The following is a 27,776-nucleotide window of genomic DNA, read 5'->3' on the forward strand; positions in this document are numbered from 1 at the left end:
ACGGATGAAAGGGAAGCACGCTCCTTCCCGAGGTGGGGGTGGGGGTGGCCGACTGCAGTTTGGCTCCTGCGCCCGATGACGCGTCCCGGCCACAAGGTGGCGCTGTGTACGTGGCGAGCCGGGGGAAAGCAGGCCCACTCACCTCCCCACCCGCTTCCACGTCAAAATGTATCCTGCTCCTTACAAAAGTTATGACAACTGTATCTACATTAAAAAAAAAATATGATGAGGCAACACAGTGTAGGATTTCTGATGTTTAGCAGAAGTCCTGAACACCTTTAATATTTCTGCATTTATCACATGGAATAACAGTTGAGCCAATCCTTGTTTTCCCAATGGGAGGTTTCAAATTCTGACGTTTCTGAAACATTTTCACACAACTACAGGCAAGCAGTGATCTGTTTAAAACATAAAACGTTATATATGAGCTTTGTTACAAATCCAGCGTCTCACTGCCAGCTAACAAGCCAAACAAAGCCAGAGGCAATATTAATTCACCGAGAACCTTTAACACGTTCTTTAAAAACTAAGACAGGGAAGGAATGAAAATCAGGCCTCATTACCAGGAACCCGAAGAGCTACCTTTGGAAATGTGCTTCACAAACGATGTAGTTCCTCTGGAAACCCCGCTCACGAAGGCCCCCGGGCCTCGGGTCAGCCCCTCGTACGGAAGCCTGAAGAAGTCCGCGATGCCGTTCCCGATGCTTCGCACCAGACTCGCAGGGCTGCCAAGGATTTCCAGGGATCCAACCACCCAGCCTGCGAGGGAGACCGGAGGGAAGGGGTGACTGAAACCTTAAATGCAGCACTTTCAACATTTGGGAAAAGTGACCCATTTTCCCTGCAATTCATTTTTCACACTAGAATTAAGAATGTAATAAGCTCCTTTGGAGCAAAATATGGGAAATAACTCATTCACTGTGAATTCATAAATGGCAAACTTTCATACTTTATAAATCAAAGTGATCCTTTTGGCAGCCTCACAAATAGCTTTAATATGACTTCCCTGCCTCCCGTATTCCTGCTAAAAGGGACCCGTGTGCAGGGGCATGACGTTCCGCCCCCTCCCAGCCAAGAGGCCCCTGGGGCGGCAGGTGTCCGCAGGCTGGGGGGTTCTCCTTAAAGCTCCCTGGGGCAGCGAGGGGCTGGGACGCAGAGGAGCAGATGCCTGGTCTCGGGAGGAGGCCAGATGCTAAATGGGGTGCTGCAAAGGGGACGCGCAGCTCTGACAGGGACGGAGGAGTTATTTTTAATCTTTCCCAATCCTACCAAGCTGAGTGCTTCCCTTTGGAGTGGAGCTGGAGCCAGAGAAACGTCTCCCCTTCCACCCTGGCTTCATTTGTGTAAACTCTGGTGATAGGGACATACTGATTAGCTTAGCGAGAGGGGCTTGTTCCCTGCGAGGGTCCCAGGCGGGGAGCTTGGGATCTGGTTTCCTATTTGAGCTGGGGCTTGCCAGGAGCCGGCCAGCTTAGCGGCCTGACTGTGAAGTGCTCGGCCCCATGGGAATGGCTGAGTGTGGACCCCGGAGCGGCTGCCCGCCTTGGCTCCCGGGTTGGGGCTCGGGGCTCTCACTCAGAGGACGTGAGGTGCAGGCAAAGGCTGGGCCTTAGGAGAGGACGATTCCAAACAGACAATGTCTTTGGGAAACATGCTGAGCTCCCCAGCCTGGGGTTGAGAGGGCTTCAAGGGGAGGCTCTTGGTGGGGGGACAGGAACCAAGTGGGAGCTGATCCCATGTCTCCCACGGCAGGTCCTGGGAGGCCAGGCCTGGGACAGAGACCCCCAGTCAAGTCATCAACCCCAGAGGGTTGTGAATGTGTGGGGGCAAGAGCCAAACCACAGCCCTGAAGGGTCCCCAGGCCCAGCTCTTTGGAGAGGAACATCCTTCAATCTTGAGCCCCCTTCTCTCCTCTGGAACATTAGAAGACAACGTAAGGGTTTAGGTGAAAAGAGGGAATTATTCCCAGAAGATGAGGATTATAAATGGAGGGGCCTCTGGGTGGCCAGGCATTCACCTCACTTACTTCACCCAGCCACTCTGCAAGTGTTAGTACCTGCCTTCACGTAAATTCAGATTGGCTAAGGACTGAGCCTCTCTCTGGATGAAGGGAGCGTGCCAGGCTCAGGGGACAGAGCCTTGTGTGACGTGGTGTCGCCCTGTCTCCACTGTCTTAAGGGCGGGCAGGACCAGGAGGGGACTGCAGCTTGGCTCTCCCCATCTCCCCTGCTTAGACACATGGGAGGGCTTCAAGGCCAGGCTTCCCCGGTTCCAAAGCCCACCCTCCCTCTTCCTGCGAGCCCAGGCCTTACTGAGTAGGCAGGCTACCATGGAAGGCTGTAGAATATTCTTCCTTGGAGGGCCTTCTTTGGGTGTAAAGAAACAACAGATTTCCTTTAGCCTGGAAGAGCTGGAAGGTTCACTTGAAGCAAGAGATTGGACGTGAGACAACTGCCCTTCTCTCCAAAGCTTCCATAAAGAGATGAAGAAGGGAGGGCAGCTCCCGCCAAGCAGGGAGCACGCACTGTCTGATGGGCCTGGTCAGGCCGGCACAGGGGGGCACAGGGCACACGGTAGGCAGCCAGCCCCACCTTCCAGCCCACAGCCCGGCCACAGGAAGGTGAGGCGGACAGTCCTGGGTCAGGCCACTGCGGATGGGGAGGCTAGGTACAGACCAGAGCTACTTCTCAAAGCCCCCGAGACGGCCAGAAAAGGACCAAAGCACCGGAGGGCATTCTGCCTTTATTTCTCTCCAAAAGCAAACATATCGCTTTGCTTACTGGGTTTGGAGATTTTGCTGAAAAAAGGTACCTGCCTGGCTGCCCATCGAGCCGAGCCTTGGAAATAGAGAGGGAGCCCGGGAAATTAGAAAGTCCACATAGTCTCTCCTTCAAATAGGGTCAGTGGTCACTCATTTCTAATCACTTTATTATTAAAACCCCTATAAGTACTTCCCTAGAAATGAGGTCAGGGTATTTCAGCCATTTAATCAAGTCCAGTGGGTGAATCCTGACCTAAGTGAAGGCAACTTGCCCACTCCCAGGCCAGCCCTTCCTTTCCCAAGAAGGCCAGCACATTCTCTCTGAGATGCTTCCACCCGGGGGTAACCTCCTACCCTCTTCCCATTTCCAACTCTTTCAAAATCACTGTTTTCCTCCAGATAATCTTCAGACTGTCTGTAAGGCCTTTAGTGACAGAACTCCTAACCGGCCTAAAAATTTGGCTCTCTAGTGTAGAATTTCTTGTTTCAGCATATAATGAGATGGGGACAACAACTTGGAGAACTTTTAGGTAGATTACCAAAAAAATGCAAGCAGAATATTCCTGTGAAAGCTCACAAAAAATAAAACAAAGAGGTCACTTTTAGCACAGAGGCTGCGGGACATGGCTCCCTGGTAGTGGTCACAGTTGCAGTTTCCCTGCCAGCTCACTACGCTGACGGGTGCTCCCATGCCTTTGCCCAAGGTGATGAACAGGTGGAAGGGAAGCTTACTCCTTCTCAGGCTCCAGACCAGAGCTCAGTAAGCTACCTGCCTGCTTCTCATGGGAAAAGCAAAAACTGCCTGAAAGAGTAAAGTTTTTCATATACCTGACTATTAAATTTGAAATGGTAGCTGCTTGTTTTAAAATAATTTCTTAGCAAAAGGGAAATCTTTTCCTCCTTGTTGTACAGGCTATGAGAACAACAGTTTCAGGGCAGGGACGTCCCCTGATCTGGCCATTGAGAGTTCTGGGTAGCACTCTAATGCCATGGATTTCCTTAGGAAGAAAAAGTAATCTTACCAGTATGGCAACAACATGGGTCAGTCACTGCTACAACACTGTCTTATCTGGGCATGCACTCACCAAGGACAACCTTAGCACATTCTGTCCTGTGTTAGTTTTAGAAAGTAAGACCTCCCTGCGCTTTACCAGAAGGGGCTGTGAGACCAACTCCGGTTGATTGGTGTTGGTCACCTCGAGTTCCTAGCAACGTGAGGAGCCTGATTATCAGACTGAAACCGTTTAAGAGTGAATTTAGATCAGGAAGGCGAGCTCTGATGCCAACTACCACAGGGAATCCGGAGAGAACCTGGTCTCCAAAACAACCTTCAGCTCACAGCACTCCCCACACCACACTGTACACATAGCCAAACACCCCCCGCGGACTCTTCCCGCTCAGGTCTGTGGAGAGGCTGAGACACCTACAGCCTTCTCTTTGCCGTCTGTCTAGACAGGCAAGGCTGCACTGGGTAGGTAGAAGGCTCTTTGTGCATCTGACGAGCACACAAATCCTCTGAATTTCTCACCTAGAGCTATTCATGGGCCATAATGAAGAAAGTTAACAGCCCAGAACTACATTTCTTTTAGGCCCAGGGGCTGAGAGGGCCTGGGCTGGTTTTCCGGGCTGCACTAGCTCCCTGATATAGAGCCTTGTGCCTGCAAGGAGCCGAAAAGGCGCTTGCTAAACGGGAATCAAAATTCTGTTACATAACAGTAAATTTAACGGCTGCTACTGCTTAAGGGTTCATTAAGCGCCACCCAAAATTCAGGGTACTTCACATACTTTCGTTCTTTTCTTGTCAGAAATCTTAAAACCCATTTTATGGGTGAGGAAACTGAGACGTGGGAGGTTCAATAACTTACCCCCCGCCTTGCAGCCAGCAGCAGCAGGCTCTGGATTCCAATCTACTGCTGTCTAACTGCTCCTCACCCTCCCATGCTGTTTCCCTGCGTCTTGGAGTCAGGACCCCCTGAAGCCTTTCTTTCTCGCTCAGGCTCCCTCTGCTGTGTCCTCACCTGCTCTGAAGAGGGCCCCCGCGGCGTAGTGCATGGCCAGGGCATGGACGAGCTGCCTGGCCGTGGTGAAGATGGGGCCTCTTTCAAACACTGAGAAGGAGAGCGGAGTGTGGTCGGAGGCGATGTACAGCTTGAGGGACGCGTGGATGCTGACGAGGAGGTTCACGGGCTGTATCACCAGCTTCCGCAGCTTCACGGGGTGCGCCAAGGCCCTGGCGTGCTGCCTCACCTGCACGGGCAGCACCTGTCTGCCGCCTGCGAGGGCCGTGGGCTGAGCACCCGGGCTGCTGCTGGGCAGGTAGGTCTCAAACAGAGTTCTGATGTAGTAGACAAATGTGTCTTCCACATATAACCGGGCAGGTTTCAATTCAAAACTGAACTCGTTCACATCAAACAGGATGTCCTTGCCCTCGGTTAAGGTGAGGCAGAGTTTGATAAAGCAGTTTTTCTTGAATTCTTCCAAATCTTCGCTGGATACGAGAAGACTCTGCATCTTGGAGCACTGAGGAGATTCTGTTTTCTCCCCCTGGCAGACCAAGACAGCGAAGTGGAAATTGGACTTGTTGTATAGCTGGTTGTCCAGCTGCAGGTCTCTGCAGTAGACCTCCACAGAGTAGACGTGAAAGGGGGCGGCGGCCATCTCTTCCCCAGGGATGTGACCAGCCATGGGGGCCATCTGGAGGAAAACGTGGTCCAATGTGAGTCTCAGAAGCTCGGATGACGCTCTGTGGTGGGTGAGGTCATCAAACACTGCCAGGCTCAACTGAGTGACGAACATTTTAAATGTCATGATCTTCTCCAGAGTTCTGAAGGAGAAAGGGAAGAGAACATGAGCATCTCTCCTCCACTTTTCTTCTCCCTCCCTTCCTTCCTTAATGTCTTAGTAGATTTTCAATGATGGAGCCTTCTTAGATACCTCCTGATGTCCCATCAGATTCTCATAAGAAACAAATTAAGAACTCAACTTTCAGTACATCGTGTCTGGACAGAGCCGGGCACGCTCCAACAGCACCGGGAGATGTTCCCAAAGGGACTATTACAAGTTCTTGTCATGTTGCCCTATCATGTTTCCCTTATCAACACCAGATTTTTATTCCCAAATCCTTTGAGTTCTTTGTGCACTAAGTCTCTGTTGTGATCATCATGAGGCGAAAGGTCGTAATAAAATAATCAAGATGCCTTATAGTGGGAAAAATAAGAGAAGGCAAGAGAAAACTTCCCGTGAACCCCCCGGCACAGCCCCGTGACCAGCGTCTCGGGCGCGTGCTCTGCTCTCCCGGTCGTGTTTAGAGCTGAGCAGCCTGTGCTCCGTCTCCACGAACCCCTCTGTCCTGAGCTAAGACACCGTGCTCTCACCCTCTTCAAAGTCATCGCTCCCGCAATCCACTCCCTCCTACACCATTTCTTCTTCCTTACCAGCAGCTTATAAACATGCTACTATTTCTCTTATCTTAAAAAATCCCTCTTATTAACTAACTCCTCCTCTAGCTACCCTTTTCCCCATCCCCTTCACATAAACACCCCAAAGCACATACATCTTGTCTCCTGTTCCTCACTTTCCATTTTCTCTTAGCCTCGCTCCACACAGGTTCTGTCCTGCCTCCTCTACCAGAGCAACTCCCATCAGGGATCCCAAGGGACTTCCTTGTTGCTAAATTGAACAATGGGCTTGAAGTCTGTGACTCACGCACCCCACTGTGGCGTTTGAGTGGATAACTCCCTCCTTCTGGAAATACTTTCTTTGCCTGTCTGCTCTCAGCTCTTGTATGTCTCGTCACTCATCACCTATGGGACGCCCTCCTCTTAAAGGTAAGGTGCCCAAGCTTCAGCCCTTGGTCCTCTTCTCTCCCCATCTCCACTCGCTCCCCTTGGAGGTCTTCATCTGGGCCCACGGTTTGGCATCTATACGCTGATGACTTCCACAGTCACACATTCAGCCTAGAACTCTCTGTGTGCTCGGGTCTTGCATTTCTAACTGCCCGTCCACACAGGAGTCACCTGCAAGTCTCAGACATATCAGGGTGGTCATGTGCATAGTCACACTCGTGATCGCACCCCCAAACCCACATAATAGTTGTTCGCATCTTAGTTTATGATGACTACATCCTACCAGTTTCTCAGATCAAAACTTTTATTAGAGTTCGTGATTTTCAACCCATATCCAATGCATCAGAGAAAATTCCACTGGTTTCTTCTTAAACTGCATGGCGAATCTGACCATTTCTTACTACTTTGCCTGATAGTGTGGCCTAAGCCATCCGCACCTCTAGTGTGAGTAACTGTAACAGCCACCTAACCAGTCTCCTTGCTTCCTCCTTTACTTCTCTATAGTTTACTTCAAAAGCATGGGGAACTATATTCAATATTCTGTGACAAACCATAACGGAAAACAACGTGAAAAAGAATATATGTGAAATATATATACATATATATATATAAACTATACTTCAATAAAATTAAAACAAAAGAAAAGGAGCCATGGTCTTCTAAAAATTAATGTCAAATCAGGTAACTTCTCCGTTCAAACAGATCCAATGACTTCCCCATTTCACCAGAAGAAAACGAAGCCCTGCACAACATGTCCCCTCCTTCCAGCCATCCCCTGCCTGACCCCGGGCCCTGGTTCCTTCTAGTTCACCCGCTGCACTTGGCCCGCACTGGCCTATTCCCTGCTCCTCCAATATGCCAGGTGCACTGCTTCCGACTTCTGAACTGGCTGTACCCTTTGTCTGCAGAGTTCTCCCCAGATAATCGTATTATTAACCCCCTGGCTGCTTTCAAGTCTTTGCTTAAATGTCAACTTCTTGGTGAGGCTTACCTATACCAGTTTTTCAAAACTGTCCTCTCTCTGTCCCTATGCCCAGGGAATTCCTGGTCCTGACCAGGCTCTGTTTTTATCGCTGCAGAACTCCAACCTTCCACTAAACCATAAAATTTCCTTTTTTTTTTTTCAACTTTATTCTGTCCTCCCATTGCACACCTATGAGAATGTGATCTCCTTGGGAGCAGGGACTTGGCGCTGTTAGGTCACAGGTAAGAATAGCACTGGCATCCAGCAAGCACTTGAGAAATACTTGCTGAACAAATGAATTAAGGAAATATAAGTACTTAGGTCTTTCTTATTTCTACCAATGAATGCATAGGTTGTTGCTACTGTCATAAACAATGCCCTACTAATGCCCTATATAAAACATTCCTGAAGTTGTTGTGTGGGCCTGAAATCCTGTCTTATGCAATTCAAAATTCAGTCTCAGTTCTATTACACTATTAATTTTTTTTACAAACTGTTCTGGGCAAAGGAAACCATCTACTCAACCTATTTGAAATATTATAAATTCAAATTAACCATAATATGGCAAGGTCCAAATTAATGAGTTCTTAACCATGTATGAAAAGCAAGGAATTTTTTTAAAAAAGGGTTTAAACAAATGTATAAAAGTTAATGACACTATTTTATGTTTTAAATTAAATTTAAATAACAAACTAACTTTCTGATTATAAAATATGTTCTTATAGAAAATTATTAAATAATTGCTTATAACTGCACATCTATTAACAACTTTGATTCTTTTCTTTCCAGTGTTATTTCTAGGAATGTTTTCTGTATGTATGAGAATGTGTGTGTACATATGTACTTAAGTGTGCCTATGTGTGTGTGTACACAACTAGGATATATTTGTATATTCAACTTTATATTCTGTTTGCTTTATTTTAGATTCATCACATGTAGTTTTCTATTCCACTAAAATCCTATAATGGTATATTCTGTAGATATACCATTTTTTGTACATCTGTGTATCATCTATTTCCCTGCTGACAGGATCTGTACTCTGAATATTTTGCCATTATAATTAGCAATGTGATAAAATCTCTTTGTATATCTTTGCCTACTTCTCTAATTACTGCTTTAACTCTTTAGCTCTTAAAACTCTTAAAAGTAGAATTTCCAAGCCAGAGGGATTTTAAAGCTCTTAATACATATTACTAAACTGCTTTCCAGAAAATACTAACAATTTACACTTTTAGTAGGACTGTATATGATGGATGTGTGTGTTTTAGTCACTCAGTCATGTCCAACTCTTTGCAACCCCATGGACTGTAGCCCACCAGGCTCCTCTGTCCATGGAATTCTCCAGGCAAGAATACTGAAGTGAGTTGCCATTCCCTTTTCCAGGTATATAATGGAACATCATTGTTAATTCAATATGTAATATCTTATTTAAACTGTGCATTTCTTTGGTTACTTGAGTTTCCACTTCCCAGAATTTTCCGTTTGTGTTTTTTACCCTTATTTAATTTTTGGAAAGAGGGATGATTATTATTAATAATTTAATAATTAATAATAATAATCCTACTGAATTATATGAATTCTTTTAAATTAAGGATATTAACTCTGGTTCATATTTATAAAACCTGATGGCAACATTCAGGTCGAAGCGGGGGAAATGTGGCTCTGAGAGGCAACTTTAATTTTGCTGTAGTTCTAATTGCCAAGTCTAATTACTGATTACTAGGTGGTCATGTGGATAGAGAGGCATTAATCTGTATTTCAAGCTAACGGCAAGTTAAGATGCGTGTTTCGGTCTGTGAATCAGTTTGTTAAACTTACCAGAGAAGAACTGGAGGCATACCCATGGAAGATGATATATTGTTTCTTCTTATGGGTGTAATTAAGTGCTAATAACCATATCCTTATGGATTACAGAATAATTAACCAAAAGCTTTACACACACACACACACACACACACACACACACACACATATGGATAACAAAAAATGGTGAACAGTAGGTTTACAACTTTATAATGTGACACTTACCTGCTGCTACTTGGATACTAGTTAAGCCTACCTGTTGGTATTAGTTAAAAGAGGTCCAGCTTTTCCTTCTGGGGCCACGGTGATGAAGACTGTGCCACACTGATGGACGGTGTCCACGTACACACAGCCAAAGCCAGTCAGGAACACAACCTGTGAAAAGAATATTCAACATCAGGTTGGAAAGCAATACAAAACACTACTGAAAAGGCTTCAAATGTCTTCAGTTCTGATTCAATACCACAAACACTTGCTGGTTATATTTCTTTATATCCATGTGTACAGGCTATTCTGCTGACTTGAAAAAAAAATCAAGTCCAGATTTTTCAATATCCAGCTGTAAGTTTCATAGGAAAAAAATGATGGATGACAGGGCATGTGTCTTCATCCTCTCCTTCTCTGGAATTGGCAAATAACTCTGCATGGGCTGGAGACTAGCCATGGACCAGCCTTATGTGTGCATATGAATCTCTGTGGGGAAAAAAATCCCTGAATTGAAATGCGATGTGCAAAAACCTTTCAGGCTTTTGAGTTTTGACTTAACTACCATAATGATGCCCTTCTGTGCTGGGGACACAAAATCATACCTGAAAACCCACCAACAAGACACGCTATAATCTCCTCAAGGTTCCTTACATAAGTTGGAACAAGAATGTCAGGTAACTTCATTTGCTTAGAGTAAAAATTGATTTTTATTCCATGAGGAGGTGGACTCAGACCTAAAAAAAAAGTTCTATCTCAGAAGTCAGGTGCCAGGCTAGCAGAACAGATGTCCTTTCAGCATTAAATACTGATGTTGCTTAAATGGATAAATATTTGAAAACAGAACTATTTGAAAAACAACTCCAAGAACATCATGTTCACAGCCAGCATTACCTGAAGGTAAGGGCAAGAAGCTCCTTGTGTTTGGGAACGTTGATGCTGATGACGTGTATTATCAATTCAGTCCACGCCTGGGCCCTTTTTATTATTACAACAGCAAATAAAAAGAAGGACTGAAAATTCCTGGATGAAGGAACAAAGCTAGGTGTCTGCTTGGCATGGAATGAATGTGTTCTAATTTTGACCAAATGAAGAGGTACCCGAAAGAATGTACACAGAACCACAACGGTCTGTGATTCTCACCCTTGGATGTGACTTCAAGGTCACTGGGCTTCTTTCTTACACTATGGCTCCTCCTTCAGAAATCCTGACCGTCTTCGGTATCCAGGGCATCTGGAGGTCTTCTCTGCCTCCTCCCTGTTTTCATCTCCTGCTCTGCCGACTCCTGCAATAGCCTTTTCTCATTCTACGGCTACTGCTCTAGCTCAGGCCCTTGTCTGCCCCTCAGCACCATCTGTGCAGACAAAGCACTGTCCCTCTATGCAAATCCTTTCCAAATCCTGTGTATCTTTGCACACACAGGGTGTTGTTGCTCAGTCACTAAGTTGAATCCAACACTCTTTGTGACCCCATGGACTGTAGCAAGCCAGGCTCCTCTGTTCTCCACTATCTCCTGGAGTTTACTCAGATTCATGTTCATTGAGTAGGTGATTCTATCTCACCATCTCCTCCTCTGCAGCCCCCTTCTCCTCCTGCCTTCAATCTTTCTTAGCATTAGCGTCTTTCCCAGTGAGTCACCTTTACGCATCAGATGACCAAAGGATTGGGGCTTCAGCTTCAGCATCAGTCCTTCCAATGAATATTCAGGGTTGATTTCCTTTAGGATGGACTTGTTCAATCTCCTTGCAGTCCAAGGGACTCTCGAGAGTCTTCTCCAGCACCACAGTTTGAAAGCATCAGTTCTGTGGCTCTCAGCCTTCTTTATGGGCCAACTCTCACATCCATCTATGACTACTAGAAAAACTATAGCTTTGAAAAGCTATACTGGAAAAACTATCGTCAGCAAAGTGATATCTCTACTTTTTAATATACTGTCTATGTTTGTCACAGCTCCTTCCAAGGAGCAAGTGTCTTTTAATTTCATGGCTGCAGTTGTTCATTGTGTGCAGTGATTTTGGAGAGCAAGAAAATAAAATCTGTCACTGCGTCCACATTTCTTCTTTCTATTTGGCATGAAGTAATGGGACTACCTGCAATGTGGGAGACCCAGGTTTGATCCCTGGGTTTGGAAGATCCCCTGGAGAAGAGAATGGCTACCCACTTCAGTATTCTTGTCTGGAGAATTCCATGGACAGAGGAGCCTGGCAAGCTATAGTCCAAAGAGTCAGATATGACTGAGCAACTAACACTTTCACTTTTCACAGTAAGACTGGATGCCATGATCTTAGTTTTTAATGTTGAGTTTCAAGCCAGCTTTTTCACCCTCCTCTTTCACCCTCACCAGGGACACCCTACTCAAGGAAGATATTCTCTATTTTATCTGTTCTTTTCTTCAGATTGATACCTATAGCTACATTCCAAAAGCACATTAACTATATTTCTGTTTCATCACTAATCTTATTGTTTGTATTACTGTCACTGGTTTTTATCATAGACTCAATCACTAGATTGTCAACTTTTTGAGGGCAGGAGTGGAGTCAGTTTGTATTCTCTATGGACATGTTTCCCAAATGGATCATTTTGCAAAAACATCTGTTTCAAAAGACTGTATCCTGAATTTGCCTTTTCTGTTCCAAGATAAGAACTGAACTTGACTATGATAAAATGATAAAATGTGGAAGGCAGCCAACCTAAAAAATGGCTCAGCTCACGAATCTAAAACAAAACAGATATTCTTTGAGAGCCAGTCACATTTATAAAAGCTATTATTTTATATGATATGTAGAGTAAGTCAACTGCTTTGTTACTAGGTTTACAGACATGGGATTATTCATTTGACACAAGTCTTTTAAAGGTCTTAATGCTCCCATCTCCATTCCTTCCTCTCAAGGACTATCCTAACTTCAGAGGATACCTTAGGGTTTTAGCAGAGAGTGTTAAAAACCAGAACTACCACCGCTCAAAGTAGGGAAGGAGGGGACCAGAAGAGGAAAATACTTATTGTTCAGCTCATTCTCAAAGCAGTCTGCAGGCCTTATGAAATGAGGATTCGTTTACTTCATAAGATAGTAAAGATAAGCAGCTGAGGGTTTCCCTTAACTTCCCAGGAGACTCTGAAAGCAAGCAGATTAACCTAAACCTTTAAGGTATTTCTTCTGGCCAAACCTTGGACTTGGGAGAGAAATTCTGCTGGGTGTCCCTTTTAGTCATCGCTAGAATGGAAGGAATGCAGACTTTAATTCTTGGAGCCTACTCTTGCCTCCTTTCACATGGAGAGAAACCACTCTCAACATCAAGCATTTGGTACAAAGTGAGTTCTAGGGGCCAGAGAGTTAGGAACTTCAGTGCCAGAAGAATTAGGCACCTACACCCTAGAAATTAAAACAAATCCTTGTCTTGGTCTGGTGGTTTGATCATTTAATCATTAATTAATCAGATATTTAAGGTGAACCCACAAAGAGCTCCTCACTGCAGTAGGCACTGAGAAGATAAAATCACACCCTTGGGTTGCTCCCAGCTTGGCTGGTGAAAAGGCCAAGTACACAGATAATGAGATAAGAGCCCAAAGTTCCAGGACAGCAGTATATATTTCTCTGTCTTAGAGCATTATCATGGTCTCTATAAGTTCATGAGGGCAACACTTTTGTGTCCATTTTCTTCAAGATTTACAACCAGTACTCAGTAAAGATCTGAATGGGCATCAGCTCAAGGTGGTTTTCGTGGTAGAGACTTCTAGTGTTCACCCACACCCAGACGCCCTCTCCTTCCAGGTGCAGAGCAGGCTTATACGCGTTAGCCCCTGGCAATGAGACCAGCTTTGGCCAACGAGCGAAAGGCAGTATTGACCGGTGTTAGCTTCGAGCCAAAGGGTAAAAGGGCCAGACTTTTCTCCGAGCTGCAGAGACTGAACAAAAGCTTTATGTTCCACATCAGTGGTGGGCCATATCCAATCGGATGCCTGTTTTTCGGTAAACTTTATCTTGTATTGGGGCACAGCCGATTAACAAGGCTGGGACAGTTTCAGGTGGACAGCAAAGGGGCTTGGCCATACATATACATGCATCCAATCTCCCTCAAACTCCCCTCCCACCCAGCCTGCCACACGACATTGAGCAGAATTACCTGTGTATACAGTAGTTCCTTGTTGGTTATCCATTTTAAATATAAGAGTATGTACATGCCTGTTCTTTTAACTACAGTTTTACTGGAACTTATTTACATATTGACTCCGTCTAACAACAGAGTTGAAAACTTGTTGACAGAGACTACATGGCTTTGAAAGCCTAAAATATTTACTATTTAGACCTCAAAGAAAAAGCCTCTTGATTCCTGCTCCAGGTGGTGGTTATGGTAGATTATCCTCCATCAGGGAATTGCACATCCCAGGGTCTATGCCTTTGTTTAATCCCTTCCTATACTGATATGAAGCTTGGCTTTGTGATTTTCTTCAGATAATGGGGTGTCCACAAGCATGAGGCGAGAAGCGTGAATAAAAGCTTGCTTTGGGGGATTTTCCCCCTTGCCAACCATGTGAGGAACCCTGGCTTAGCCTTCCTGTGGAGGAAAGACCGCGTGGTAAGAGAGACACCCAGGCTTCCTGGATGAACTCCTCCCCTGCCAGCCCTCCACCCAAATGCAGCTGCATGGGCTCATCCTGCAAAAACACCATCCAACCAAACCCTCCAGATCACCGCTGTTTCAAGCCTCTAGGCTCTGGGCTGGTTGTTACAATGGGGCAGCCAGAAGATAATGAAGCCTCTGTCAACCTGGGTCCCTGAGTGACCATGAGGACAAAGCCCCTGATGACAAACACCAGGATACAGCATGAGCAAAAAGTCAATGCTAGGACTGTGATAGACAGCATAATGTACCCTAAACTAATGGAGAGAGATATCAGTAATTCAAGTAGGGTTCCAGCAAAAACCTAAAACAGGAGTCAGCCTAATGCTGTGTACGTGTTCAGTCTGACTTTAGTCATGTCCGACTCTTTGCGACTCTAGGGACTGTAGCCTGCCAGGCTCCTCTGTCCATGGAATTCTCCAGGCAAGAACATTGGAGTGGGTTGCCATGCCCTCTTCCAGGGGATCTTCTCCATCCAGGGGTCGAACCCGAGCTGCCTGAGTCTCCTGCACTGCAGGTGAATTCTTTACCGCTGAGCCACCAGGGAATTCTGGCTTAACGGTAGCAGTAGAAATTGATATTGAAAGCTACAAAAATGGGAATTTATGTTGTGAGTGGCAGGACACTGAGTGAAACTGCTGTCTAAGATGACTTGGGAGGCAGATTATAAACCTAATAGATTTGTAGCTCTAGAAGATGAGGTTTGAAAACAAAACATTAGCAGTGTGTGTTGGCTGCTGCTGACTGCACCTGGCAATGTACTATGAAGAAGAGATGAGCTCAGGAAAGAACTGGCTGGCTTGCAAAAAGAAATTAAAGAGAATAAAGAGACTCCAGAAATTCAGAGCTTCACAAAGGTGGTAATGCTTTTAAACCCCAAATAGTAAGAGATAAAATTTAATCTTTGAACATGAAGGCAAGATTCATACTTAGACTTAGGGCTACGCATAGGCATCAGAACTCACTGTTGAAACTTTTTAATTGTTAAAGTTACTCAGAAAAAATTTTTAGATCAACTGTTTACCATTGCCACAGAGGCTCCCTTAAATCCAGAGAGAGGTAAGGAAGCAAAATAGTACAGAAATATGTCATTAAAAGGACCAAGGATGTGGTTATTAGCACATGGGATTCTCTGGAATCAAACAGGTGAGAAGTCCACTGAGTTTCTGAGAAATTACTACTGCCTAATAAACTCACGAACCTAGACTAAAAGAGCCTGTGATTGATTATTCGAGACTTGGTACAACTTCAGATGTAGCCAAGGAGGGTCTCTCAGTGTGGACCCAGGGACGAGAAGGATGCTGGTAAAAGAGCTCTTCTATTAGCAGAGACACAATTTAAGAGATTATTCCTTACTTCTGAGATTAAAACCCCAACATATGTGCTTAAAACAATTTTGGAACTGTTATGGGTGACAGCACGTGCACGTGTCTCACTCTTCCTCTTTCCAATCTGGAGGAGTTCTTACTATTTTCTGTGTTACAATTTGGCAGGGTGAGGGGAGCCAGTGAGCTTATGGGTCTCCAGATGAAAAGGAGCCATATACACACTAAGAGAGCATCACTGAGAAATACTGGATTTCCACTGGGGTTTGAAGACTGGTTAGCAACCTAGGGAGGAGTGTTAATCTGGGCAGAGGTTGGAGGTGGGGTTCAGTTCAGTTCAATCGCTCAGTCGTGTCTGACTCTGCGACCCCATGGACTACAGCACGCCAGGCCTCCCTGTCCATCACCAACTCCCGGAGTTTACTCAAACTCATGTCCATAGAGTTGGTGATGCCATCCAACCATCTCATCCTCTGTCATCCCCTTCTCCTCCTGCCTTCAATCTTTCCCAGCATCAGGGTCTTTCCCAATGAGTCAGGTCTTTGCATCAGGGGGCCAAAGTATTGGAGTTTCAGCTTCAGCATCAGTCCCTCCAATGAATATTCAGGACTGATTTCCTTTAGGATGGAGGTGGCGTAGTGGTGGAGAATACGTTATTGATGGTAAAGGGGATTTTTTAAATTTAGTTATTATTGCAGAAGCAGCTAGTGAGTCCTATTCAGTGCTGTCATTCAGTTATTTTTCACTTTCTTCACCTCACACTGGTAGTGTGGGGGTGTGTGTGGAAGGTTATAGGCAACAAATAGTTAGCAAATTGCTGCTTTCACCACGAAACATTTGGGGAATGGTCTGTGTTCTGTCACTCGTGTCTCTGTCAGTGCACCCAGATCAGTATGACTTTCTCTTACATAGTGTGGGTATAAAAAAGCCAGCTGCCACCTACTTTGTACATTATCTTTTCCTACAATTATAAGTAAGGAACAGTGTACTATAACTTATGCTTTGTATATATTCAGTTACTTTTATAAATATTATTAAATTTATTTACTATATTGCTACTAGAGATCAGTGGAGAAATAACTCCAGAAAGGATGAGGAGACGGAGCCAAAGTAAAAACAACACCCAGTTGTGGATGCGACTGGTGACAGAAGCAAGGTCCGATGCTGTAAAGAGCAATATTGCATAGGAACCTGGAATGTTACGTAGGTCCATGAATTAAGGCAAATTGGAAGTGGTCAAACAGGAGATGGCAAGAGTGAACATCGACATTTTAGGAATCAGCAAACGAAAATTTAGGACTGGAATGGGTGAATTTAACTCAGATGACCATTGTATCTATATCTGACTATATTTATATCCAACAAACATTTTAATTTTTACTTTACTGAGTAATTAGGTTATAAGATGACACCTGGGAAATAACTGAAAGTATTCTTGGAAGTCTGTCTCTTGTCCTTTCTCTCCCATTCTCTCTCTCTTTTTTTCTCCTGACAGGCTATGTGCAATAAACCAGGGATAGTCAACGGGGAGTTGGCATCCCAGCACTTCAGTTCAGTTAAATAACAGGCATTGCTGTTACTGAAAGTCCTTAAGCCACCCGCTCCTCTGATTTGTACTAATTCTGTCAATGGGCTCCAGTCACCATCATGGTACAAGTGCTGCACTTCATCCCTCTTCAATCCTCTTTCTTTTACCTGATTAATTTTGCCCCCACCTCACATGTTCACTTCTTTTTGGATGGTCAACTTTGTCAGCTTGATTGACCACTGGGTACCCAGATGAAAACACTATTTCTGGATGTGTCAGTGAGGGTGTTTCCAGATGAGATTAGCATTTGACTCAGTGGACCCTGCAGACTCCCTTCCTGAGTGTGGGTGGGCATCATCCAGTCCACTGAGGGTCTGAACTGAACAAACGGTGGAGGAAGAAGGAACTTGTCCCCTCTTTCCTGACTTAGTGCTAGAGCTGGGATATTTCATTGCATCTTCTCCTGCCTTCGGACTGGAATCTACACCATGGTTCTCCTGGGTCTCTGGCTCGTCTATTGCAGATTGGGGGATGTCTTAGCATGAAATGATCTGAAGATGTGATAAATGAGGCATTGTATTTGTTCTGCTGATCCTTGGCAAAAATTCGTAAGACATTTCACCCTCTATTTTGGGAAGAAATGAATATAAAATACACTAATTTTATAAAATTAAACTAAAATTAATAAAAGGTGTTCCTTGTAGCTCAGTTGGTAAAGACTGCCTGCAATGCAGGAGACCCAGGTTTGATTCCTGGGTCAGGAAAATCCCCTGGAGAAGGAAATGGCAACCCACTTCAGTATTCCTGCCTGGAGAATTCCAGGGACAGAGGAGCCTGGCAGGCTATAGTCCATGCGGTCGCCAAGAGTTGGACACGACTTAGCAACTAAACCACCACTACCCAGATCAAATAGTTTGTCAAAGAGAATCATAAGAAGGAAAACCTTGGAATAGAGGAATTCAAGACTTGAAAGGGAAGAAGAGATTTCCCTATGTGCTATGGGATTGAACGCTAACCTGCAGAGGGAATAAGGAGGGGAGATGTGGTCTACTTGGTTGCAGGCAGTGATTTGTCTTTAGCAGCCAAGTGGCCTGGACAGACTTTTCTGGCTGGATTGTTTTACTCACCACTGTGGTGGCAGCTGTGGAGACAGGTTTGAGGGCAGAAAGCCTGACAATGGAGAGACTCTTTAAGGGGCTGCTGCTAAAATCTGACTAAAGGATGATGAATAAAAGACTTGAAGTAGACCCTGGTCACAAAAAGAAGGGGAAGATACAGAGACCCTTCTTAGGGATTTCTGCCAGAACTTGTGGGGGAAGAAAGGGATAGGAAAGTACCAGGCTGCTGCAGGAAAAGACAGGCTTGGAAGCCAGACAGTCCTGGGACAGAATCCCAGGCCCACATGCTCTGTGCAAGCTAACCTCTCTGAGTTTCGAATACCGTCTACTTGGGCAGACTAATGACAGTATTTGTGTAGAATGCGTGACAGAAAGCAGGCATTTGATACAAGTTCATATCAATGTTACTGAAGGTTTTAACACTGAAAAAATGGGGGTGATATTAATTAAAGCAGAGACTCCAGGAGAAGCTGGTTTGAGGGAACAGAAAATGAGCGCTCTGGCTTAAGATGATGACAGTGATCTGAAGTGTCTGTAGGTCTTTCGGGCAGAGATGTCTGGTGGGTAGCTAGATACACAGAGTTGGAGCTTGGGAGGGATGAGGTGGCCAGAGATAAGATATTTGGGAGTGATTGGATGATGGGAGCTAAAGTTTGGAGACAAATTAGCTCTCCGAGAGAGGAAAAGAAGGGGGAAGAGTTTCCAAGATAATCAAGGTAGGAAAGACTGGAGGAGGAGAAGAAGGAAATAACAGATATTCTGAGTGTAAGTCTAGTCCAAAAAGTTCTGTCTAGTCAAAGCTTTGGTTTTTCCAGTAGTCATGTGTGGATGTAAGAGTTGGACTATAAAGAAAGCTGAGCACTGAAGAATTGATGCTTTTGAACTGTGGTGTTGGAGAAGACTCTTGAGAGTCCCTGGGACTGCAAGGAGATCCAACCAATCCATCCTACAGGAAATCAGTCCTGAATATTCATTGGAAGGACTGATGCTGAAGCGGAAGCTCTAATACTTTGGCCACCTGATGCAAAGAACTGACTCACTGGAAAAGATCCTGATCTGATGCTGGGAGAGATTGAGGGCAAGAGGAGAAGGGGACGCCAAAGGAGGAGATGGTTGGATGGCATCACCAATGCGATGGACATGAGTTTGAATAAGCTCTAGGAGTTGGTGATGGACAGGGAGGCCTGGCGTGCTGCAGTCCATGAGGTCGCAGAGTCAGACACGACTGAGCAACTGAACTGACTGACTGAAATCTTCCCTTCTGTATGTTGTTGTTCAGTTGCTAAGTTGTGTCCAACTCTTTGTGACCCCATGGGCTGCCAGCACACCAGGGCTTCCTGTCCCTCACTATCTCCTGGAGTTTGTCCAAGTTAGTGGACAAATGAGTCAGTAATGCTATCCAACCATCTCATCCTCTGTTGCCCTCCTCTCTTTTTGCTTTCAATCTTTCTCAGCATTAGGGTCTTTTCCAATGGGTTTGCACTTCACATCAGGTGGTCAAAGTATTGGAGCTTCAGGTTCAGCATCAGTCCTTCCAGTGAGTATTCAGGGTTGATTTCCTTTAAGATTGACTGGTTTGATTTCTTTCTGTATTACTAAAAAATACTTTAGAGATATCCCTTCTACCGAGAATCTTCAGAAGAAATGGTGTCTCAACTAGAACAAACTGTAAACACACGGAAGACTCTTGACCAGGATACCTGGCAGATGTCAGAAGTGGATGCCAATCTGCTGATATCTCTTCTGGCCCTGATAATGCAGGGGGGGTGGGGAAGGTGATGGAAGTAAGCATGAAGCCAAAACATCTGCCCCACACATTTTATAAGTCAGATAGTCCCTTGCATCGACAACTACTTCTCTATGCAAAAAGTTGGGGCTGGAGGCTAATGAAGTCTCTGAGGATGACCACACGCTCTTTGAGCATTAGTGCTCAGGATTACCCCGTCAGATTGGCTCCAAATGGGCTGATCACACATTTGAGTCCTGGCTCATCAGGGCATTTACCAAAGTGTCTCATGATATTCTTATAAGCAAGATAAGAAATATCTTATACAGTATAGTTTGAAAGTGCTTTTATAGATGCATTTTCTTATTGAAGAAATATGGGCTAGATGACAGTACAGTTTGGAGTGTTACTGGCTGACTGAACCCACGCATTAGGGAAGTGTCTCATGATTCACCACAGCACACAGACCTTGGACTTGTCCCGTTCAACATATTTATTAATAACTTGGATGAACACATAGAATGCAGGTTCACCACATCTATAGATGACCTAAAGCTACTAGGGATACTTAATAGGGTGGATGACAGCATCACAATTTTTTAAAAGTGATTTCAACAAGTGGACTAGGCCAATAGCAACAAGATTTAATTTACTGGGGATAAATGTAAAGTCCTGTCACCAGGTTCAAAAAGTCAACTGCACAGCAAGTCATATGATAAAGACCTGGAGGATGTGGTTGACCACGAGTTCAATAATAACAAACAGTCTGAGCTCATTAATAAAAAGTTAACTCAATCTTCTACTTTATTAATGGAAGCATAGGGAGGTAATAGCTGGTTAGACAACATTTGGAATAGTATGTGTAACTCTGGCTGCCAGATTTTTAAAAAGGAACACAACACACGAGTGTGTTCAGACCAGGGTAACTGTGGCAATGGGTCTGGAAATCACATTTACTGAAGGAATGATTCAAGGAACCAGAAACGTTTGGCCTGGATAAGGGAACAGTTAGAGAAGACGCTGAGGCTGCCTTCAAATAATTGTAGTGTTGCTGTATTAAAGGGGAAGTAAATACTCTGTGATGCCTCAGGGGGTTAAACAAGGGTGGGTGAATGGATGCTACAGAGGGACAGAGTGTAGCTTGATGCAAGCCAAGACTTTCTCATAATCACTGCTGGAATAAGCCACGACTATGAAGTCAACTCTGAATATTCATTGGAACAACTGATGCTGAAGTTCCAATACTTTGATTACCTGATGCAAAGAGCTGAGTCACTGGAAAAGACCCTAATGCTGGGAAAGATTGAAGGCTGGAGGAGAAGCGGACAACAGAGGATGAGATGGTTGGATGGCATCATCGACTCAGTGGACATGAATTTGAGCAAACTCCAAGAGATGGTGAAGGACAGAGAAGCCGGGTGTGTTGCAGTCCACGGGGTCACAAAGAGTTGGACATGACTGAGTGACTGACCAACAGTGACACTGGTAGTTTTCTAGGGTGGGATGCCACAGAAGGGACTCTTGCTCTAGGTAAAAGCGGGAATTAGAAAACCTCTTCCCGCCTGTGCTTTCACCGACTTTCAGGTGACAATGTTTGTAGTCAGGTTTGGACTCCAAATGACAGACAGTGACCCTAGCTTGGTAGATGACTAGGCCACATGTGAGCAGACCCAGGTTCCAGCCTGATGCTGTTTAATTATAAACCACCTAGCGGATTACTCTTTTAAGCCTGAATCTTCTCATCAGTAACATAAACATCAAAATTACTGCCCTGACTACCTTAGAGCTTTTGCAGTGATCAAAGGCTCTATCTTAGGACTTACTACACATGACTGCATTCATTTAGTTACCCAGGTGCCTTGAACATGGGAATTAAACATATTCAGGGCACAGGGTTTGGCCCTGGATAGGTCCTCAGTAAAAGTTTGCTGGTTAAATGGATGGAAGACTAAAGACTGGAGGGCAAAGCAAAGCACTTTGTAACTGGTATGGAGTTTATCGGGGAAGAAAATGGCGATGATGCTGGCCCCACTAAACACTTCTGTTAAGACTCAAAGATCATGAGAATTTACTGGATCTTTGTAGAATTTACCTGCAAAGGGATAATTTTAACCATCCTTTTGTGGTTTAAACTGCTATTCTTTGGCTCAGAAATTGCTTTTCATAAACAATTCAATCGCTTCCTGTGGTTCTTAAAAAACCCAAACCCTTGTTGGAGCTACAGGATCCTGCCAGGTTGGGCCTTGAACTGCCTCACTAGCCTCCTCCCCGGCCCCTCTTCCCTCCTCTGGCCACACTGGCACTTAGATTGCTGGAAGCGATCCCTCTGAGCTCCCTCTCTGAGCACCAAACCTTTGAACCTGCTCTGTCTGCTGAGAAAGTCTCCCGGTCTCTTGCCTGCTTATTGCCTGTGCCTCTTTAAGGCTAAGATGTCAGGGCTCATACGCAGGGACACAGCCTCTCAAACTGTTAATCGTCCGCTGTGTCACAGCACACCTGTACCCGCCTCTCCTTCAAAACTGTGATCAGAGTTCATAACAGCACAACCACCTGGGATTGCTTATCATCTACCTCCTCCACAGGAAATCTCCTTGAGGGAAAGGGCCGTGTTCCATTTTTGTTCACTGTATTTTATGTAGTCCCAGCTCCAGGTTATAATATAGTGAGTGGCACATATTAGACACTCCGTAAGTATTTGTTGATTGAACGACAGGAGCATACTTCACTGTGTTTATATTAGTTAAATGGTAAATACTGTGTTTTCCAAATACCTTTTCTGTCTTGAGTTTTTCCAAAGAATGTTTCCTAGCTTTGACAAAAATAAGGTTTTGGACTGTCAGCAATTGAAAGCCCGTACACTATGACAGGATTCTAAAGTATTTCCCTCACAGGTTCAAAATTATGACTTAAAATGATCAACATAGTAGCTGAAACAGTAAAGAATCTGACCGCAATGCAGGAGACCCAGGTTCGATCCCTGGGTCAAGAAGATCCCCTGGAGAAGGGAATGGCTACTCATTACAATATTCTTGCCTAAAGAAGTCCACAGACAGAGGAGCCTGGCAGGCTACAGTCCATGGGGTCACAAAAGAGTCGGTGAGTGACTAGCACTTTACTTAAAGATTTCCCTCCCCTGTTGCCAGGCTCCCCACACTGTTATCATGGATAAGAGCTCCAGCTGTCACTGCGGGGCCTCTGTCCCCACCCAGGCGTGAGCCAGGGACACAGCCCCAGAAAACTCACACCCATCAGAGTTCTTAGGTTTTCTCAGTTAACTCTTGATCCAAAGAACACTTCTTTGTGTAGCTATAAAGTTATTCTCTGCACATTTCCTCTCATATTCCACCTCAAAATTATACAACATGAAGTGGTCTTATTTAAAACACCAGGGAGGAACCGAGGGGCATCTCTGTGATGGACAAAAGCTAGAGGAGTTTTCTTCCCTGGGGCATAATGGAGACTTTTTGGTGCTTTAATTCTGCTTTTGTTAGGTCAGCTTTGAAATCCACATCATGAGCATGACACTCAGGGCTGAGGCAAGGCTCCTGGAAGACAAGCTTCCTCCTACAGAAGGGCTGCTTCCTTTCATCAGAGGACACGGCTCCCCACACCTTCCCCCCCTACCCAGTGATTTATACGCCCCGGTGTGTTCCCGGGGAGACGTCAGCGAGGGTCTGAAATGAATCTTCCTCCAGAATAGGAAGTGAGCCGTGGTCTGCAGGACATATGGCTCACAGCTCCTCCAAGATTAATGGGAACACGAGACTCTGCCGGGTCCTCAGACCGGGGGTGATACGGGTGTTGGAAAGACTACCTCCTCTCAGCTTTGAAGTATCCCTGACTACAAAGGTTTTGAGGAAATTTAGAGTGAACGGGAACTCCCAAAATAAGGTTTGGCAGGCAGACTGCCTATTGTAAAGCATTCCCTAGACATACATAAGCAAGGCTTCAGACACCTTCGCACGGATGCAGGGCAGTTCAGGGGACTTCGAGAAGCTGGTGATGCTTATTCTGTAAAGGACGGAGACTGGGAACGTCTTCAGAGGTCATGCCACCCCTGCGGATTTTCTCTGTTCATCACATGAGCGCTGTGGGGTGGACATCACACCCCTCTGCAGTTTGGGGCACCACAAGTGCAGGTCTCCCAGGTGAGCGGGGCCCTTCCTGCACCTGTCCACGGCCATGTCCTTCACTGTTTCCACAGCTGCGCTCTCCCCAGGCCCCCACCCCTTTCCCCCCCTCTCTCAGCAGATGTTTCGCTCTACGTTCCCTGATAAATTTAGGGCCACTGGGTATCATTTCACTCCATTTCCCACCCCGAGCCCTCCAGAGATCTCTACCTACCCCTGTGCCCATCCCCACCTCTTTTCTACCATCAGAGAAGAGGGCGTGGCCCTCTTGTTCAAGGAGAATTATACTCCCTGTGCTTTGAACTTGTCTCTGTGGCGATTCTTTGCGCATGTTTTCACATCTCCTCCACTGACTCCTCTCCTGCAGCATATAAAAGGCTTCCTCTCCAGGGATCTCATTTGCTTCTTGAAAAAAACACCATATCTCCCCTGTCCTTGCACTCCCTCTGGACTTGTAACTTCCAATGTGATCACACCTGCCCTCTGCCCACCATCTTCCATCCTGGAAACTCTCTCTCTCAGAAGCTTTCCTGTTTCTGCCCCGCCCAACCCCTCCTCCTGCCACTCTCCAGCTCCTTCTCAGTGTGAGGCTACATCACGCTCACACGTCAGAGTTTCCCAAAGTCAGGCCTGGCACCCTCTTCTTCTCCTTTACAAGACCTCTCTTGGTAGCCTCATCTTCTCTTTCATTCATTTATTCGTTTGATATGTCTTCAGATCTCACTGTGTTGGCAGGCATTCTATTCTGCCACAGGCTGTGCATGAATAAGGCAGGGGTCTGACTGCCAGGAATCTTGACTTGTTAGGAAATCATTTAGAGAAGTGAATGCAATTAAATGTTAAAAATATTATATGTGTATGCAGAGGGCCCTGGGATGGGTAGGGACTTCACAGGGGTGTAGGGAGAGAACCTCTTGAGAGATGAGAAAAATGTGCCAGCAGGACTGGGGAAGTGGGGGAGCTAAGGAACTTCAGGTAAGGAAGTAGCATTCAGAGCACAGCCGTTCAGAGCACATGCTGTGGAGTCAGGTAGGTCTGGATAAAACCCTCGTCCCTTCCTCCCTAACATGTGGGAATTCGACCACGTTTCTTCGGAGATCTCAAGTTTTCACTTCTGTAACATGGAAATGACGGTCCCTATCTTGTCTGCCTGTTGTACGGGTTAGAGAAGAATGAATATAAAGTGCTTAGCACAATGCCTGACATATAGTAAGTGCTTATTAAATGATAACTATTATTACTGTAAACACATTTTTAATTTTAATATGTGTTTTGTTACCATTAAAATAGGACCTATTTCATAAGCGAGCTGTGAAGATCAAATGAACTAACAGATGTGAAGGGACTTCTAAAAAGTACAGCACAGAATTATTCAGCCATAAAAAGGAATGACGTTCTGACACATGCTACAACATGGGTGAACCTTGAAGATATCATGCTAAGGGAAACAGGCCAGACACAAACGGACGAGTGTTGTACGCTTCTCCTTATATGTGAGATACCTGCAGTAGATAGACTCAGAAAGCACAGAAGACATTGCCATGGGCTGAGGAGAGGGGAGAGTGAGGAGTTATGGGTTTATAGTATCTGTTCAGAATGATGAAACATTTCTGGAAATGGATGGGGGTTATGGTTTTACAACATTGTGAATGTTTACAACATTGTGAATGTGTTTAATGCCACTGGATTGTACTGAAAAATGGTAAATTTTAAGCAGAGCAGAAAAGGAATGCTAGGTCCCTGTGCCATTTTCAACAAAAATATTATCACTAACATCTAGAGTAAGACAGGGACAAATCAGGACATCTGATCTATTCAGGGTTTTAAAACTGTACTTATATTTGCAAAGTTTTGTGTACTGCTAGGAATAATATGTATATTTCAAAATTAGTAAATTTTCAAAAGAGGTAATGAATCCAGGGTTGACATTATGATTGTCTTAAAATCTGGACAGCTGGATTACCTTTTACATGAAGAAGATTAACACTTCTATTTCATTTTTGACCTGGGTTTAGACCCAAGATGGGCTTGTTTTACCAAGTGTTCCTCTTTCATAAATAGTTGTATAGTATACTTTGGGGATGCACTTCCCAGGCGGTGCTAGTGGTAAAGAACCCGCCTGCCAATGCAGGAGACCTAAGAGATGCAGGTTAGATTCTTGGGTTGGGAAGATCCCCTGGAGGGCGGCATGGCAACCCATTCCAGTATTCTTGTCTGGAGAATCCCATGGACAGAGGAGCCTGACGGGCTACACTCCATGAGGCCGCACATGACTGAAGTGACTGAGCAGCAGCGGCATGCTTTGGGGATACACTCTTGTGTTTGAGAAGTTACAGCCCTATGAGGGCGTAAAGGCAGGTACATCTGAGCCCTCACACAGAGGCAAGACAGTCAGCGTTTGGAAGCAGACGATCACCAAAGCCTCAGAAAAGGGGCCTTTCCTGCAAGCCTGGGCAGGAACGTGTGGGCGCTGACCTGTGTCCCCTGATTGTTGATGTCGATGGCGTCACTCCACTCAGTCGTCATTTCCTCCAGCGAGTCCACTCTCAACAGGAGGCTAGGAAGGAGGTCTCTGGTCTTGCAGTCTGGATAACTGGAAATCTGATGATACAGCTCATGATGAATCGAGCACTCAGGAGGAATTTTTCTGCAATAAACCTCAAACTTTGGAATATCTAAAATAAAAAAAAAACAGCATATTCAGACTTAGGCTTTGAAGACAAAGACTTGGGGATATTAAATGTAACGTGGCAAGAGAAACTTCTCAAATAAGTTCACTTTTACTTAAGGATCACAGGCAATATATACTTATATATTCAACATACTTATATATACAATATATCACAGGCAGTATAATACTAAGTCAAAAACCTCCAGAAAGAATATAGGTTTTATATTATTTAAATTCAATACTATAACATATACCTTTAGTATTTTCCTTTATAAGTATTGTCACTGGACATCTGTTGTGGAAAATTATTTGAGGACTAGGGTCTTCTGAGAGGGTTAAATAAGTCACTCCAAGGTATTCTTGATATGTTAGTGCTATTGCCCTAGAATAGAATCAGATCAAATGACAGAAACAGCTTAGAAAAAAATGCATGTTTTTTCTCCTGATACATATTTATTTATATTTACAATATTCACACCCTCCCTCTTACACATCAGAGAAAATGACAATGGAGGCCATCCGCTCCTCTATTACCTGCCAGACACTAATGATAGGTTTACTAATTTTTTTTTTCTGACAGCAGTAACATTATCATAAAATATTCAAAAAATGTGTAAACTACTGTATAGCACAGGGAACTCTGCTCAATGTTCCATAAACAACCTAAAAGGGAAAAGAATTTGAAAAAGAATAGTTACATGTGTATATATAACTGATTCACTTTGCCATATACCTGAAACTAACACAACACTGTTAATCAACTATGCTCCAATATAAAAAGAATTAAAAACATAAAATTAAATTAAAAAAAACAACAACATAACTTGTAGTACTCAGAGAGAATCACAGATATTCTTGTGCTAGCTTTTCCTTCTGTTCTCTCTTCCTCTATGTACATGTGCCTTAATCTCTAGAGATGGGGTGCTTTCCTCCTCAAAAGTGCTTGATAAGTTTTGGGAAAGGAGGAGCCGATATGTTTCTAGAAGGATGACTGGAGAATCTGTGTGCTTGCTATTTTTAATTCTAAAGGTAGGCAGGTTCAGTATGTTTGCTGTCAATTTTCACAAATCACTGTACTTTA

The 27,776-nt window shown here is 44.7% G+C and overlaps 1 protein-coding gene across 9 annotated transcripts in view; it reads right to left on the reverse strand.

The window, feature by feature from the left end:
- The window catches only part of VPS13B (vacuolar protein sorting 13 homolog B), a 771,473-nt gene that overhangs the window by 16,581 nt on the left and 727,116 nt on the right, over nucleotides 1-27,776 (reverse strand). For all 9 annotated transcript variants that reach the window (XM_061123681.1, XM_061123682.1, XM_061123678.1 and 6 more), the window contains 5 exons: nucleotides 26,950-27,077; nucleotides 26,500-26,699; nucleotides 9,630-9,748; nucleotides 4,780-5,585; nucleotides 583-759 (listed from right to left, as the gene is read on the reverse strand). In XM_061123681.1, the coding sequence (XP_060979664.1) occupies nucleotides 583-759; nucleotides 4,780-5,585; nucleotides 9,630-9,748; nucleotides 26,500-26,699; nucleotides 26,950-27,077 (1,430 nt within the window). The remainder of the gene's footprint in view (nucleotides 1-582; nucleotides 760-4,779; nucleotides 5,586-9,629; nucleotides 9,749-26,499; nucleotides 26,700-26,949; nucleotides 27,078-27,776) is intronic.

This window comes from Dama dama, chromosome 21, assembly GCF_033118175.1.
Source record: "Dama dama isolate Ldn47 chromosome 21, ASM3311817v1, whole genome shotgun sequence".
Lineage (NCBI taxonomy): Eukaryota > Metazoa > Chordata > Mammalia > Artiodactyla > Cervidae > Dama > Dama dama.